The sequence below is a fragment of the Odocoileus virginianus genome, chromosome 31, assembly GCF_023699985.2.
Source record: "Odocoileus virginianus isolate 20LAN1187 ecotype Illinois chromosome 31, Ovbor_1.2, whole genome shotgun sequence".
Classification (NCBI taxonomy): Eukaryota; Metazoa; Chordata; class Mammalia; order Artiodactyla; family Cervidae; genus Odocoileus; species Odocoileus virginianus.
In genome coordinates, this window is record NC_069704.1 from 26,779,039 (window position 1) to 26,795,177 (window position 16,139).

A 16,139-nucleotide genomic window follows, 5' to 3' on the forward strand; every position below is an offset into this window, starting at 1 on the left:
GGCTTGAGCTTTAAAAGAGAAGCAGGCAAGTGGGCAAGTCACTGATAAAAAATGAGGAGCTTGCTTTCCAGAACTTGGTGTAAAGTTCGTCTATTTTAGAAGAAAGGTTCCCCTCCCAGCAGTGGTGAGGCCACAGTGCTCCCACTCTGACCCTACCAGTTGGGGTTTGTTGGGGGTGGTGGGCAGCATCTTTGTTGAGGCCAGTCCTGAGGCCAGGAACCCTGGGCAAGGGCCAAGCTGGAGGCTGCTCTGGGGCCTGGTTCTGGGTGTCTTCCTGTTCAGAGAGGCCTGGTGCCATCTGCTGGCCACAGTCAGTCAAGCACCCGGGGCGTGCTCTCTGGATAGGCCTGGTGTGTCCTCAGGGCGGGGAGGCTGAGAATCCTGGTCACATAGGTGGGGGCTGAGCTCAGGGTCTGCTCTGCTCTGTGTCAGGGCGCTGGGCATTCCCCGAGCTTCAGCGATGTGGGAGCGGAGGGACAAGCTCCCTGCTTGTGGGCAGAGTGTTTGGGAAAGAGTTCAGTGTTGACCTTTGCTTCCTCAACTTGTGTTGTTTAAAAGTGTGACTTTTCAGATGGGGCCCAGATGGCAAACCTCTGGGCAAAGGTTGAAGCTTGCTGACTGTCCTTGGCCTTGGTGGATGGGGGTGCAGGGTGGGTGTGCCCACTACCCCCTTATCCCAGTCATACTCTCTCCCTCAGGGACAGACTCAGAGTGGGCATTTCTCGCCCAGATCCTTACACAGGTAGAAGGCCCGTGTCACAGTTGGCAGATGCTTTTCCCAGTCCCTGGTTGGCTGTTTGTCCCAGACTTAACTAAGCACATGCTGTGTGCCTGGGCTGTTCCAGGAACAAACAGATTCCTGCCCTCGGGTTTATCCCCACATCCTGAGAGCCAAGTGACATCACATCTCTAACTTGCTCCCCTGGGCCAGCTGGAGGCCTTCAAGGGCATCCACTGCCTCGTTTAGTGAAAACTGGCTTTAGAGAGTCCCTCCCAGAGAAAGCCAAACCTCAGAAAGGCCCATCTGCTTTGTCTGTAGCTCAGTAAGCTGATGAATCCTGTTGCAGTCCTCACCTGGAGCTTGGCTTCCCAGGTTGCACTAGTGGTAAAGAACCTGCCTGCCGATGCAGGAGACTTAAGAGATGCTAGTCTGATCCCTGGGTTGGGAAGATCCCCTGGAGGAGGGCATGGCAACCCACTCCAGTATTCTTACCTGGAGAATCCCTTGGACAGAGGAGCCTGGTGGGCTCCAGTCCCTGGGGTCACACAGAGTCGGACACGACTGAAACGACTTGGCATGCATGCTTGCGTGCACCTGGAGCTCTCCGCAGGGGCCCATGGTCACGTGCTCTGCTGGCTCTCCCAGGTCCTTCAGCCACGCTCTGCCTCTCGCCTCCCCACAGGTGTGACGAGTATATTACACAGTTGGATGAGATGCAGCGGCAGCTGGCAGCTGCCGAGGACGAGAAGAAGACACTCAACTCACTGCTGCGCATGGCCATCCAGCAGAAGCTGGCACTGACCCAGCGGCTGGAGCTGCTCGAGCTGGACCACGAGCAGACCCGGAGGGGCCGCGCCAAGGCCACCTCCAAGGCCAAGCCTGGCCCCCCGAGTGTAAGTCATACCTGCGCCTGTGCTAGTGACAGGGCTGAGGGCGCTGGGCTTGCTGCCCAGGTGCTCTGTGGCGAGAAGTATAACATTTACTGCGATTAGGGCCGCAGGGTCACACGCTGCAGCTAACCTGCCGCACGTCACCTGTCGCTTCACCTCAACTAACCTGGCAGCAGCGGGACTGTGGTGCTAGGCTGGTCTTAACTGTGACTAATGCACAGAGGGAAGAATTTAGCAGAGGCAGCCTGCCACTCCACCTGGACGCTGCGAGCTTTGTGTCTGTTTCTCATCCCTTGGGACCACCCTTCACAGCAGCTGCTCTCTTGGTTGGGTGGTCAAGGTGGGGTTGGAGCCACACATCCTTGCAAAAATGTGGCTTTCCAGGGCCCAGTTGCTGTTGGCTCCCACTGGGAGGGGCAGAACTTGCATTGAAACTTGCATGTTCCCTGCATGTGTCTAATGCAGTTATACTGCCCCAGCACCCAGAAACCAGTGTTAAAGGTTCCAGCCTGAGTCCCAGGTGCAGCCTTGGAGGACACTCTGCACTTGGCAGATTATGAAGTTTGTGCAGCATCTCGTTGCAGTTTATATTTGGGACAGAATTAAAGAATTCCTTCCCCTAAACCCAGAGGAAGAGCAGCCCCACGTTCTCCAGCCCAGGGACCAGTCATGCCCAAGAGGCACAGGCATGCCTAGCCACATCCCAGACCAGAGCCCAGCAGTCTCAGCTTCTCTTTCTGAGATTTGTATGCTTGTCTGGTGGCCAACAAGGTGACAAATTGGTGGGCCAAAGGCTTGGGTTTTTTCCAATAAGAAAAACTTCCCAAGTGCCTGGCTAGACTTCTGTCCTCACAGGAAGCCCATCTTTTTGAACTTACGGTGTCCCCAGCTTTCAGGTGGATTTTTTTACCCTCTGCCCATTATCAGGCCTTCCTCCCACAGGGCTTCAGACTCTAAGAAACAGGGCTATGGAAACCCCTAAGCTGAGTCTGAGTCACCAGCAGACCAGGCTGAACAGTGGGACTCGGTCCCACAGCTATAGCTGAAGCCCTGCCTGGTGTGGGAAGGGAGCTTTGTGTGGAGACAGGGCAAGGTTCAGGAGTCACGGTAGGAGGAATATGGTTCTTCATCGTCAGTGCATTTGAAGGGGTGGTAACAGACCAGAAAGGCAGTCAGAGGACTTCCCCCATTCTCAGGAGCTGCATCCACACCAGAGCTTTGGCAGCTGGACTTCTCTCAGTGTTTCCCTCCCTGTCATCCCTGGGGGCCACCAGCCGTGAGGCTGCAGACCTTCGATAGCTCCTTGCTTCTCTCTCTGTGGCCAGGAGGGGGAGTTTGTGTTTCCCCTGCACACGTCTTTTTGCCCCATTCCACTCTTTCCATTAGTTCCCACGTGTGTCTCAGTTCCCACCAGATGCCAGTATGGGTTTTCCAAACTGCCAGATGGAAGATACACAGGATAGACCACACCTGTCTCTTCCGTGTACCTGTCTTCAGCTCCAGGCTGCTTTGCAGAGGGGATGTCAGGTCTTGATGCCCCTCCCACTTAAGATGTCAGGCCATCTCCCCTCTGCAAGCTGGACTCCCAGGGGCATGACTGCCTGCTGGCCCCGCATACTGCTTCTGCCTCCTCGCCAAACCTGGCACATACCTTCTCCATACTTGTAAAGGGTTTTCATGAGGCACTCGGGGCCAGCGGCCCCCCTAACACATGCAGGTCTTCTCTGCTGCCAACTAACACACCCATGCCCTCACAGCTCGGTGAGAGCATAGTTGTCTGACAGGTGACCAGTTCTAACGCTGTCTTGTTTTCTCCCATTTTCAGCTGTAGAGTAGCTTCTGGGAGGACTCGGCCGCCGGCCCTGTCACACTGCAGCCCCCTCCCTTCCTCTCCCATGGGCCCACGCAGAGGAAGGAAGGGCAGCCTAAAAGTCCACTTAGAAACGTTTTTGGATATGCCACTGCAATTCTTTTCAAAATAGCATTCCCCAAGTTTTTGATGGCAGAGGAAATAAAAGCTTTAATGTTGAGAATACCGCCAGCTGCTGCTTGGAAAGGCCTTTGTACAGGCGCTGAAGAACCTGCTTGGACAGCGACCACCAGGCTTGCTTAGGAACCCTCTAGAAACACTCACCACTGGGGTCTCCCTATTACAGATACTCCTTTTTTACCCAGTCAATCTGTGCACTTTTGATATTTTGATATTATATTTGCTTCCTTAATCCCTGGCATAGAGATGGTCTCAGATGCCGTAGTCTGTCTCGTGGTCCTGTAGCTCCCAACACTGTGTTGGTCTGACATCAGCACATGGCACAGGTGTGTCTTCCTAGTGTGTAGCTCTAGACTGTTTAGGTGAAGGCTTCAACCCGGTAAGGAGCCCGGCCTGATGTATCCACACTGTGGTTCAGCGGCCTTTTAGATTATCCGGCATTGTGGTTCACGTTTGAAATTACAGATTTTAAATGCCATGTTCATTAAGAAATCCAGGGTATTCCGATTCTGGGGTTTTTCATATTGTATTATTATTATTCTTAGGAATAGTTCAGTGTAACAAGAAGAAAACTTGACCTTTGCTCTGGTTAAACAGTAAAAGGCACTTGAAAACAAAAAGATAAATTATTGAACGAGTAGTATTACCTACAAATTCCAGAATTTTCTGGGTTTTAGGATATTGTGAAGCATGACTGATTAACAGAATTTTATACAACTGTACCAGTGAAATTCCAAATTGGAATTGTTTTGTTACTCTGGTTGTTGTGCCAAATTGTGGTACACTTAGAAAATCCTACAGTCTTCGATTTTTAGGGTGTTCTATTTCAACGCCTTTTTGTTAGTAATCACTGCCAGTAGTGCCTTCATCAGTTTAGGGAGGTGTCCCAGTGTAGTCTGTTTTCTAAAACAGACAGTAAAGAGCTATTTGGAAATGTTGAAGGCTGGTGTGGACCAGTTGGTGTGAACAGGCACACACCTTTGAACCTAAACCTGGGCATCTTCATTGAGGGAAAGAAAACAGCAATTGTGCAAAATTCTGTTAGTCAGTGATTCTTTACTGTGCAGATCCTTGCAAATTCAGGGGCTGAAAAAGTGAAAGTGAATACAAACCTTGAGCGTGCTTTGGGAACCAAATGGACTTTATGGGACAAGCTAAGCAAGCTATGTGAACAACACGCCACGTTTGTGAAGAGTGGGGTGGGTGGCAGGGGAGCTGGCATCGTCGGCCTCGTGCACTGGGGTGAGGGTTAGCCATAGTATTCTTTGCAAATGTGAGAAAAAGACATTATATATTCTCTTGCTTGGTGTAACTAATCACTGTTAATTTCAGGAAACAGAAGTCACTGAAGCTCCTTAGCAAACCAGATCTTTGTCCTGTCCTGATTTGCTAAGTGAGGTTGTACAAATGGTCAAATTGGTACTCGAGGAGGAGGAATGAGAAAAAGTGTCCTCTCTTCTCCAAAATACAGGACAAATTATAATAATATAAGTAGCAAGGATAAAAGAATTCTGTTTCCTGGAATAAGCATTTTTATTCCTAGTTGTAGGGACCCCTATTTTTACCTTCTCTTACAGTGTTGATTCATAAGAAATAATGTTACATTTACAAAAACTTCATCTGTATGGGGTATTTATTTGCAATGATGTCTGAGTACTGTATTTTTCTGTGCATTACCTTAGTGTCAGAATGTTGTCTTTATTTTAAGATCATATGCATGTTCTCCTGCCAAGGAACTTTTACACAGACCCAAACAAACAAAAATGGCTTTCAGATTATGAGAAAATGAGGCACTGCATGGAAAAGGAATAGGAAGGGGAAATCAGTCACCAGTTGGGACACAGACATATGGCACAAGTGTCTATAAAGCCAGTGCACATAGGAACAGTGGGCCTGGGTAAAGGGTCATTTTGGTAGGACCAATAAATAAAAAATAATAAAAAGACAAAGCACAAGACTTGTTCTCTGTGGCTGCTCTGACCCCCTGCTCCAGATGACTGTGGGTGCAGCAATGCACTGTAATTCCAGCACCTGAAACAAGAAAAATAGACAGTCAGTAACCCTGGTGGTGGGAACTGGAGGCACCCGGAGACCTCTCTCAGGAAGCGTGGGAGGGAGGGAAGATGTGGCTTGCCTCCTGTGATGGGCATCAGGTATTGTGAACACCCAGCAGTGTGGCAGTGAGAACACATTGCCTTTGTACTGTCCTGATCAGGAAGCAAAGAGATTTACATGACAAGGGGGTCTTCTGCTGTCCAAACTCTTGGTCTTTGTACCCCAGGAATGAATGGGTACAGGCAACAGGGGTTACTTGTTTGTAACAAACAAACTTGTTTGATGAACAAAACCATCTTCATCTGCAGGAATGTGTTCAAGGCACACTGAGCCCATCCCAGCGATTGCTTGTGACTGTGAGTGTAGGGTACAAATCATGTCTGAGGACACAGAAAGTCTTAGGACACTTTGCCACCTCTCCTTCTGACAGTCCCAGTCAGACCTAAGTGATTTCACCCAAACTTCAGGGCTTCCCTCTGGGAAGCTGTCTGAAGTCAGGGTCCTGCTGCCCTGGCATCTCCCCATGACCACACCCTGCACCTGAAGTCTCCCTTGGCCTCATGGTCACTGAGAGGACCCTCCCCTTGACAGTCCCCATCTGTCCTACTTTGCTAGTGTGCACCCATGTTCAGTTTGAAACTTTCTTTCAAAAGAGACTTGTTTTTCTCAGTAGATAGAAGAAATCTTCTTTCCCTCCTGGCCTGTCATCCCAACAGGCCTCTGGAAGAGGTTGGGAAGAAAGCCTGCAACAGATCTGGAGGAGGGGGTATTGACACTGGGCTAAGCAGAGCAAGCCCTTTCACTTGGCCCTTGGGCCAGTCTTGCTTGTTGGGGTGTTTCATATGCACAAGTGCAGATGCTGAGGTCTTCCCTACTCCTCAATGTGCTTCGGGTCCTTGCACATGTGCTTGTTCATTTCACAGGTGGAGTGGCAGCCTCCTGAGTGTGTGGGGTCCCGTGGATCCTGTGGGAGAGGGCAGTTGGAGCTGAAAGGCTTTCCATTTGGTTGTGTTTTCCAAGAGGGAATGTCCCTGTTGCCACCACCTCCTCCATCTCCCTACAGTGGTTTGCACCCTCACACCCAGCATGTTACCAGAGCTATAAACAACAGCACCAGCTTTGAGACTGTGCCTCCTACCTTTGGGAGGCTCCTGGGGAAACAGAGGTGCCTACATTCTGACATCACTTGGCATGAAATTTTGGCAGGGACCAGATGCCCTCAGGTTTGCCTCTGTGCTTACCTTTCCGTTGTGTTCAAACAGCAGAGCTGGAAGAGCTGCAGAGCTGTGTGTTACCATTTTGTGGGAAAGTAAACTGACCCTTGTGAGTTCACCTCAGTCATCCATGAACTGGATCCTTTATAAGCTCAGGTCCCTGGAGTGGAACCCCCCTGCCTCCCTGAAACGCATACAGAGCTCCTCCTTCTGGGTGAAAGGTAATGCCACGGTACCTTATCCACAGAAAAAAAGGCTGCCTGCATGGACGCTGTGAGCATACCACCTCATGGGCCTCCATGAGAACAACAGACATCACTGATCGCGCATGTGCACACAGACACACACACACAGACACACACACAGACACACACACACACACACACAACCAGAATTCCTTTGTTCATCTCACTCTTAAGGAATCGAGTTTGTTTTATTTACCCACCTCATGGGCCTCCATGAGAACAACAGACATCACTGATCGCGCACGCGCACACAGACACACACACACAGACACACACACACACAGACACACACACAGACAGACACACACACACACACACACACACCAGAATTCCTTTGTTCATCTCACTCTTAAGGAATCGAGTTTGTTTTATTTACCCTAAAGTGTCTGTGAAGTACAGTATACATACGTGAGAGTGAAGTGAGTGTCCGTTGGCTGCATATGTCCGAAGTGGACATGCTGTGCGGGCGCCATCCAGACGAGAAACAGGTGCAGGCAGGCTGTCTCCCAAAGCCCTTCTGCTTCCTGTGCCCACTCCCGGGGGGAACGCCGAGCCTCAGTGCACGCCATCTGTGCCTTTTTCTGTACTTCACATAAATGAAGTTGAAAGCATTAGTTGCTCAGTTGTGTTTGACTCTTCACTACCCCATGGACTGTAGCCTGCCAGGCTCCTCAGTCCATGGAACTGTCCACATGAGAATACTAGAGTGGGTAGTGATTCTCTTCTCCAGGGGATCTTCCTGACCCAGGGATTGAGCTTGGGTCTCCTGCATTGAAGGCAGATTCTTTACCATCTGAGCCACCAGGGAAGCCCACTTTAGAGAAATGGAAGCACATGATAGAGACCCAGACCTATAATACACTTGCTTACCTAACTGCATTATTTCTCACACCATCATCAAAGATATAAAATCAGTGGAATGTAAAATAATGGGAAAAGGGTCTTCCCTGGTGGTGCAGTGGCTAAGAATCTGCCTTGCAACCCAGGGGACATGGGTTCAGTCCCTGGTTGGAGAACTAAGATCCCACATGCTGAGGGGCAGTTAAGCTTGTGTGCTGCAACAACTGAGCACATGCACCAACTAGAGAGAAGCTTGCGTGCCACTATGAAGGCCCTGCAGGTCACAATTTTAAGACCTGACACAGCCAAATTAGATAAATACTGGTTTGTTTGTTTAAAATAATGGGAAAATATATTCCATGCAAACAGTAGCCATAAAGGAACAGGAGTGACTACCAGCATCAGACCAAATAGACTAAGTAAGACAGGAATTATTACAGGAGACAAAGAAGAACATGTAATGATCAAAGAGTCAACTTAAGACTTCCTTTGTGGCACACATTCTTAAGGGCCAGTATTACCATGATACTAAAGCCTGACAAGGACACTATAAAGGAAAATTATAAGCCAATATCCCTGATGAAGATGGATGCAAACATTCTCAACAGAATGCTAGCAAAGCAAATTCAAGAGTGCATTAAAAGTTCATCAAGTTCAATTGGGATTTATCCCTGGGAAGTAAGAACCGTTCAGCTTACATAATCAGTAAATGTGATATACCACATTAACAGGATGAAGGTAAAGAACACACAATCATCTCAATTGAAGCAGAAAAAGCTTTTGACAAAATTCAATATCCTTTTACAATAAAAACAGCCAACCTGGAACACGAGGGAACTACCTCATTATAATAAAAAGCCATATGAAATCCACAGCAAATAACATATGCGGTGGTGTTAAGACTTGAAAGCTTTCCCTCTAAGAGCAGGAACAAGGCAAGGAAGCCTGCTTTCACCACTTTTATTCAACAGAATTGGAAGTTACAGCAGAAGAAAAGCCATCCAAATTGGATAAAGTAAAATTTTCTCCGTTTGCAGATGATCTCATATGTAAAAAACTGAAAACTTTCACAGAAAATACTGTTACAATTAATAAATTCAGCAAAACGGATAAAAAGTCAATACACAAAAATCAGTTTTGTGTCCATACACTAACAATGAATAATATGAAAAGGAAATTGAGAAAGAAATCCCATTTACAGTAGCATCAAAGATAATAAATATTGGACTTCCCTGGTGGTCCAGTGGTTAAGAATCTGCCTGCTACTGCAGGAGAGAGGTTTGATCCCTGGTCTGAGAAGATTCCATATGCCATGGGGGCAACTAAGGCTGTGAACCACAATTACTGAGCCTGTGCTCTGGAGCCTGAATGCCACAAATGCTGAGCCCACGTGCTGCAAGCACTGAAGCCCACACACCCTGGAGCCCATGCTCTGCAACAAGAAGCCACCACAATGAGAAGCCCACACACTGCATCTAGGGAGTAGACCTCACTTGCCACCACTGGAGAAAACCAACGTGCAGCAATTAGGACCCAGCACACCCCAAAAACAACAAAACTATAAAAATAAATACCTACAAATAAACTTAACCAAGGAGGTGAAAGACCTGTACACTAAAAAATATAAATCACCGATGAAAGAAATTGAAGAAGGCACAAATAAGTGGAAAGAAAATCCTGTTTTATGATTGTACTAATTATTCTTAAGGTATCCATACTACTCATAGCAGACTATAGGTTCAGTGAAATCTCTTATTAAAGTTCCAGTCCATTTTTCACATACATACACATGCACACACACACATACATGCACAAACACAAAATCTGAAATTTGTATCAAACCACAATAAACCCTGTGTACCCAAAGTATTTTTGAGAAAGAAGAACAAAGCTGGAGGACTAATACTTCCTGATTTCAAACTACATTACAAAGATAAAATGACATGATACTAGGACTTCTCTGGTGATCCAGTGGTTAAGACTGCACACTTTCACTGTGAGGGATGTGGGTTTGATCCCTGGTTGGAGAACTAAGATCCCACATGCTGGGCAGCATGGCAAAAGAAGAAACAAAAAATTAGTATGCTTCTGTCATAAACAGACACTGATTAATGGAACTCTGTTTCATTAGAAAACCCACAATGTCAAAAAGATATGACACTGAAAGATGAATTCCCTAGGTTGGTAAGTGCCCGATATGATCCTGGAGAAGAGTGGACAAATAGCTCCAGAAAGAATGAAGAGGCTGAGCAAAAGTGAAAAAAAAGCCCAGTTGTGGATGTGACTGGTGATGGATGTAAAGTCCGATGCTGTAAAGAGTGGTATTGCATAGGAACCTGGAATGTTAGGTCATGAATCAAGGTAAATTGGAAGTGGTCAAACAGGAGATGGCAAGAGTGAACATCGACATTTTGGGAATCAGTGAACTAAAATGGACTGGAATGGGTGAATTTAATTGAGATGACCATTATATCTACTACTGTAGGCAAGAATCCCTTAGGAGAAATGGAGTAGCCCTCACAGTCAACAGAAGAGTCTGAAATGCAGTACTTGGGTGCAGTCTCAGAAATGACAGATTGATCTCTGTTCATTTCCAAGGCAAACCATTCAGCATCACAGTCATCCAAGTCTATGCCCAACCACTAATGTAGGATAAGCTGAAGCTGAACGGTTCTATGGGGACCTACAAGACTTCACACCAAGAAAGATGTCCTTTTTATCATAGGGGACTGGAATGCAAAAGTAGGAAGTCAAGAGATACCTGGAGTAACAGGCGAGTTTGGCCTTGGAGTATGAAATGAAGCAGGGCAGAGGCTAACAGTTTTGTCAAGAGAATGCACCAGTCGTAGCAAACACCCTCTTCCAACAACACAGGAGACAGCTCTACACATGGACATCACCAGGTGGTCAATATTGAAATCAAATTGATTATATTCTTTGCAGCCGAAGATGGAGAAGCTCTATACACCCAGCAAAAACAAGACTAGGAGCTGATTGTGGCTCAGATCATGAACTCCTTATTGCCAAATTCAGACTTAAATTGAAGAAAGTAGGGAAAACCTTTAGACCATTCAGGTATGACCTAAATCAAATCCCTTATGACTATACAGTGGAAGTGATAAATACATTCAAGGGATTAGATTTGATAGAATGCCTAAAGAACTATGGACAGAGGTTTGTAACATTGTACAGGAGGTGGTCAAAGCCATCTCCAAGAAAAAGAAATGCAAAATAGCAAAATGCTTGTCTGAGGAGGCCTTACAAATAGATGAGTCAAAAGGCAAAGGAGAAAAGCAAAGATACATCCATCTGAATACAGAGTTCCAAAGAACAGCAAGGAGAGATACAAAAGCCTTCCTAAGTTTCTAAGTGATCAATGCAAAGAAATAGAGGAAAACAACAGAATGGGAAAGACTAGCGATCTCTTCAAAAAAATTAGAGATACCAAGGGAACATTTCATGGAAAGGTGAGCACAATAGAGGACAGAAATGGCATGGACCTAACAAAAGCAGAAGATACTAAGAAAAGGTGGCAAGAACACAGAAGAACTATACAAAAAAGATCTTAATGACCCATATAAACACATGGTGTGATCACTCACCTAGAGCCACACATTCTGGAATCTGAAGTCAAGTGGGCCTTAGGAAACCACTACAAATAAAGCTAGTGGAGGTGATGGAATTCCAGTTGAGCTATTTCAAATCCTGAAAGATGATGCTGTGAAAGTGCTGCACTCAGTATGTCAGCAAATTTGGAAAACAGCAGTGGATTGATACTTTTGAAATTGATGCTTTCAAACTGTGGTGTTGGAGGAGACTCTTGAGAGTCCCTTGGACTGCAAGGAGGTCAAACCAGTCAATTTTAAAGGAAATTAGTCATGAATATTCATTGGAAGGTCTAATACTGAAGCTGAAGCTCTAATACTTTGGCCACCTGATGCAAAGCCAACTTATTAGAAAAAAGCCTGATTCTGGGAAACATTGAAGGCAGGATGAGAAGAGGGTGACAGGATGAGATGGTTGGATGGCATCACCGACTTGGTGGACTTCAGTTTGAGCAACTCTGGAAGTTGGTGATGGACAGGGAAGCCTGGCATGCTGCAATCCATGGGGTCGCAAAGAGTTGGACATGACTGAGCGACTGAATTGAATTTCATATGTTAATGAGTGGGAGGTTTGGTTTATTCCATCCATTTTTGAGGAAGGGTTGGAGATTGCCAGGGATTGAGCCACTGCCCACTCCTTGGTTTTCTGACAGTGTCTTGGAACTATCAGGGCCCCTCTGTGTGTTTCATTTAGCTTGCTGATTGAGGATCAAGGTCTAGTTGGCTTGTCTGCCATCTTGGACCCGTTTGATTCCAATCGGTTTATGTTGTGTCCTTGGGCTATGTTATTTCTTTCAAAAGTTGTGCCCTGCCCCTTTGCCTCCTGCTACACATGGGGTCAAAAAAAGTTGGACACGACTGAGCAACTTTCACTTCACCTCGTGCTTGCTAGTGCTAGGTTGCTTCAGTCATGTCCTGCTTTTTGTGACCCATGGACTGTAGCCTGCCAGGCTCCTCTGCCCACAGGATTCTCCACCCGAGGATACTGGAGTGGGTTGATAATGCGCTCCTCCAGGGGATCTTCCCTTCACTTCACTTCGACTCTAGCAACAGATTCAGTGCAGAAGCAGATGTGAGACTATGGCTGTCCTCTAGGGGGCCAGACTTGAAAGAGATTTGCAACAAAATTGTAAAACTGTTGCCACTCTTCTTTGTATTTTGGGGAAATATCACTTTTTAAAAAGGTAATGTTCCTTGATCCTTATCACATAGCCTTACCTGACTATGCAACCTCTCCCTACTAACCAGGGGAGGTTGGGGGCACAGTTCTTGAGGGGCTAGCCTACTGTGTTCCCCCTTTCCCTGGCAAAGTAATAAAGCCACACTTTCTTTCTCCTCCATAAAAAATAAATAAAAAGGTACTGTTTATTGCTTTAAAATGAAAATAATTTTTAGAGCTTTGTTTTAATTTATGATAAACATATTATAATATAAATTTGTAATATGGTAAACTGCAGTGCTGGAGAAGACTCGTGAGAGTACCTTGGACAGCATGGAGATCAAACCAGTCAATGTTAAGGGCAATCGACTGAATATTCATTGGGAGGACTGATGCTGAAGCTGAAGCTCTAGTATTTTGGTCACCTGATGTGAACAGTCGATTCATTGGAAAAGTCCCTGATGCTGGGAAAGATCGAGGGCAGAAGGAGAAGAGGGTGTCAGAAGATGTGATGGCTGGATGGCATCACTGATGCAATGGACATGAACTTGGGCAAACTTCAGGAGACGGTGACGGACAGGGAGGCCTGACATGCTGCAGTCCATGGGGTTCCAAAGAGTTGGACACAACTGGGTGACTGAACAACAAAACATGACTTGTGGGACTTAGTTCCCTGACCAGGAATTATATTTCGGCCCTTGGCAGTGAGAGTGTAGAGTCCTAACTACTGCACCACACCAGGGAATTCTTGTCCATAATTTTTTTAGAGTTTAAAATGGTCTGGAGAGAGAGAATTTGAGACTCACTTATCTAATTTAATCCTCATAGCACCTCTATGAGATCTTCAGTCCCATGTCAACAGGGAATAAACTGAGGCCTGGAGAGGGAAGAGATCTGCCTTTTGTTTCACTGCCATTAAGCGGCAAGGGTAGAATTCAAACCTCGTGCTTAAAGTGTATGCCTCAAGGTTCAGTGAAACCTACTCCTCCTGTAGGCAGATGGGGTAGGGGGTCCCCAAAGAAAGAAAACCAAGCGTGGCTTTCTTGACATAGAAGAAGCCATTTTTGGCATAAGCCATCTCTTTGTCTAAGCCTGACCACAACTCTTGCCCTTGAACAGGTCTCAGTAATAATGATCTTAAGGTAATAATGTCATCAGGCATGAAAAGTAACAATAGAAAAGATACTTTATCAGTATTAAAGACTCTCAGTTCTGTTTCAGCGGTAAAGATTAGTCTGAAATGCCAGGTAAGTTGGGACCAAAGGGATGATATGAGTCATCCAGCCCTGCATTTCACATGATGTACTCTGCATATAAGTTAAATAAGCAAGGTGATAATATACAGCCTTGACATTACTTTCCCGACAAAGGTCCATATAGTCAAAGCTATGGTTTTTCCAGTAGTCATGCATGGACATGAGAGTTGGACCATAAAGAAGACTGAGTGCTGAAGAATTGATGGTTTCAAACTGTGGTGCTGGAGAAGACTCTCGAGAGTCATTTGGACAGCAAGGGTATCAAACCAGTCAATCCTCAGTTCAGTTCAGTTTAGTCACTCAGTCGTGTCTGACCCTTTGCGACCCCATGAATCGCAGCACACCAGGCCTCCCTGTCTATCACCAACTCTTGGAGTTTACTCAAACTCATGTCCATCGAATCGGTGATGCCATCCAGCCATCTCATCCTCTGTTGTCTCCTTCTCCTCCTGCCCCCAATCCCTCCCAGCATCAGGGTCTTTTCCAATGAGTCAACTCTTCACATGAGGTGGCCAAAGTATTGGTGTTTCAGCTTTAGCATCAGTCCTTCCAATGAACACCCAGGACTGATCTCCTTTAGGATGGACTGGTTGGATCTCCTTGAAGTCCACAGGACTCACAAGAGTCTTTCCAACACCACAGTTCAAAAGCATCAATTTTTTGGCGCTCAGCTTTCTTCACAGTCCAACTCTCACATCATACATACTTATTTAACATCTATGCAGCAGAGTACATCATGAGAAACGCTGGGCTGGAAGAAGCACAAGCTGGAATCAAGATTGCCTGGAGAAATATCAGTAACCTTAGATATGTAGGTAACCTTATGGCAGAAAGTGAAGAGGAACTAAAAAGCCTCTTGATGAAAGAGGAGAGTGAAAAAGTTGGCTTAAAGCTCAACATTCAGAAAACTAAGATCATGGCATGTGGTCCCATCACTTCATGGCAAATAGATGGGGAAACAGTGAGAGACTTTATACTTTTGGGCTTCAAAATCACTGCAGATGGTGATTGCAGCCATGAAATTAAAAGACACTCCTTGGAAGAAAAGTTATGAACAACCTAGATAGCATATTAAAAATCAGAGACATTACTTTGCCAACAAAGGTCCGTCTAGTCAAGGCTATGGTTTTTCCAGTGGTCATGTATGATTGTGAGAGTAAATCCTAAAGGAAGTCAATCCTGAATATTCACCAGAAGGACTGATGCTGAAGCTCCAATATTTTTGTCACCTCATGCAAAGACTCATTGGAAAAGACCTTGATGCTGGGAAAGATTGAGGGCAAGAGGAGAAGGGGGCAACAAAGGATGAGATGGACGGCATCACTGACTCAATGGACATGAGTTTGAAGGAACCCTGCGAGATAATGAAGGAGAGGGAAGCCTGGCATGCTGCTGTTCAAGGGATGATGTAGATCTTTTCTGCCTCTCATGAGTTCATCCAGCGGAAGTTTGCAGTCTGACTTCCCAAAGCTCCTTTATGCTTAAAACTTCCTCAGTTGTCCGATTTGGGGAGACAGTGGTTTGGGAAAGATCCCCGTGGATCTCCTTACTTGTTGCAAGTAATGAATCCTTCCTTCTCCCACTTTTTGGCTTGACACCCACCAAAAGGCAAACCCAGGTTTTCAGGTAACTCTTTGGCAAGAACGCCATTTAGGAGTCCATTTGCCTCTTTAAACCACGTATCCTTATTTGTAAGGTGTGGACCACAATGTTTCTACTTCCTGGGACTACTGGTGTGACTCTGCATCAGATGATACTAACAATCCGATGAGTGAGAAATTTATCCCATTCTACAGAAAAGAAGGCTGAGGCTCATGATCCAGTGGTCTCCAGCTTTAGAGACCACCCACCCCAGGCCCACCTGGACCGCCCCCTCCCCAGCTCTTGCCCCTGCTGGGACCCCCTTGGCTGCTAGCCCGCCAGTACAACTCCACCCACAACCTGCCTGGACCCCGGTTCACCAGCTGGCCACCTCTGGACGCCCGTGAGCCGCCGGCTTCTCCCGCTTGCCTCACTTCCGGTGCCCAGGCCGGAAACCTTCCTTCAGCTTCTTATGATCGCGCTCCGGAAGTGAGTCACTGTGCCAGTACCTAAGATGGCCGCCAGCCCATCTGCCTCAGTGGATGATAGATGGGAAGCCGGCCGGAACCTGGAAGTTGCCCGG

At 46.6% G+C, this 16,139-nt stretch overlaps 1 protein-coding gene and 1 long non-coding RNA gene across 3 annotated transcripts in view; one reads left to right on the forward strand and one right to left on the reverse strand.

The window, feature by feature from the left end:
* BICD2 (BICD cargo adaptor 2) overlaps positions 1 to 5,556 on the forward strand; it is a 54,122-nt gene extending 48,566 nt beyond the window's left edge. The window contains exons 7-8 of one of the 2 annotated variants that reach the window (XM_020883136.2): positions 1,404 to 1,614; positions 3,437 to 5,556. In XM_020883136.2, the coding sequence (XP_020738795.1) occupies positions 1,404 to 1,614; positions 3,437 to 3,442 (217 nt within the window). In that variant the 3' untranslated portion in view covers positions 3,443 to 5,556. Of the gene's footprint in view, positions 1 to 1,403 lie in introns of both variants that reach the window. The other variant, XM_020883134.2, reaches the window with a different exon arrangement.
* Positions 5,217 to 16,027, reverse strand: LOC110130876 (uncharacterized). The gene is made up of 3 exons (XR_002312004.2): positions 15,921 to 16,027; positions 7,524 to 7,696; positions 5,217 to 5,632 (listed from the first exon to the last, which is right to left on the reverse strand). It is a non-coding gene; the product is annotated as an uncharacterized lncRNA (long non-coding RNA).
* Positions 16,028 to 16,139: the final 112 nt, after the last annotated feature.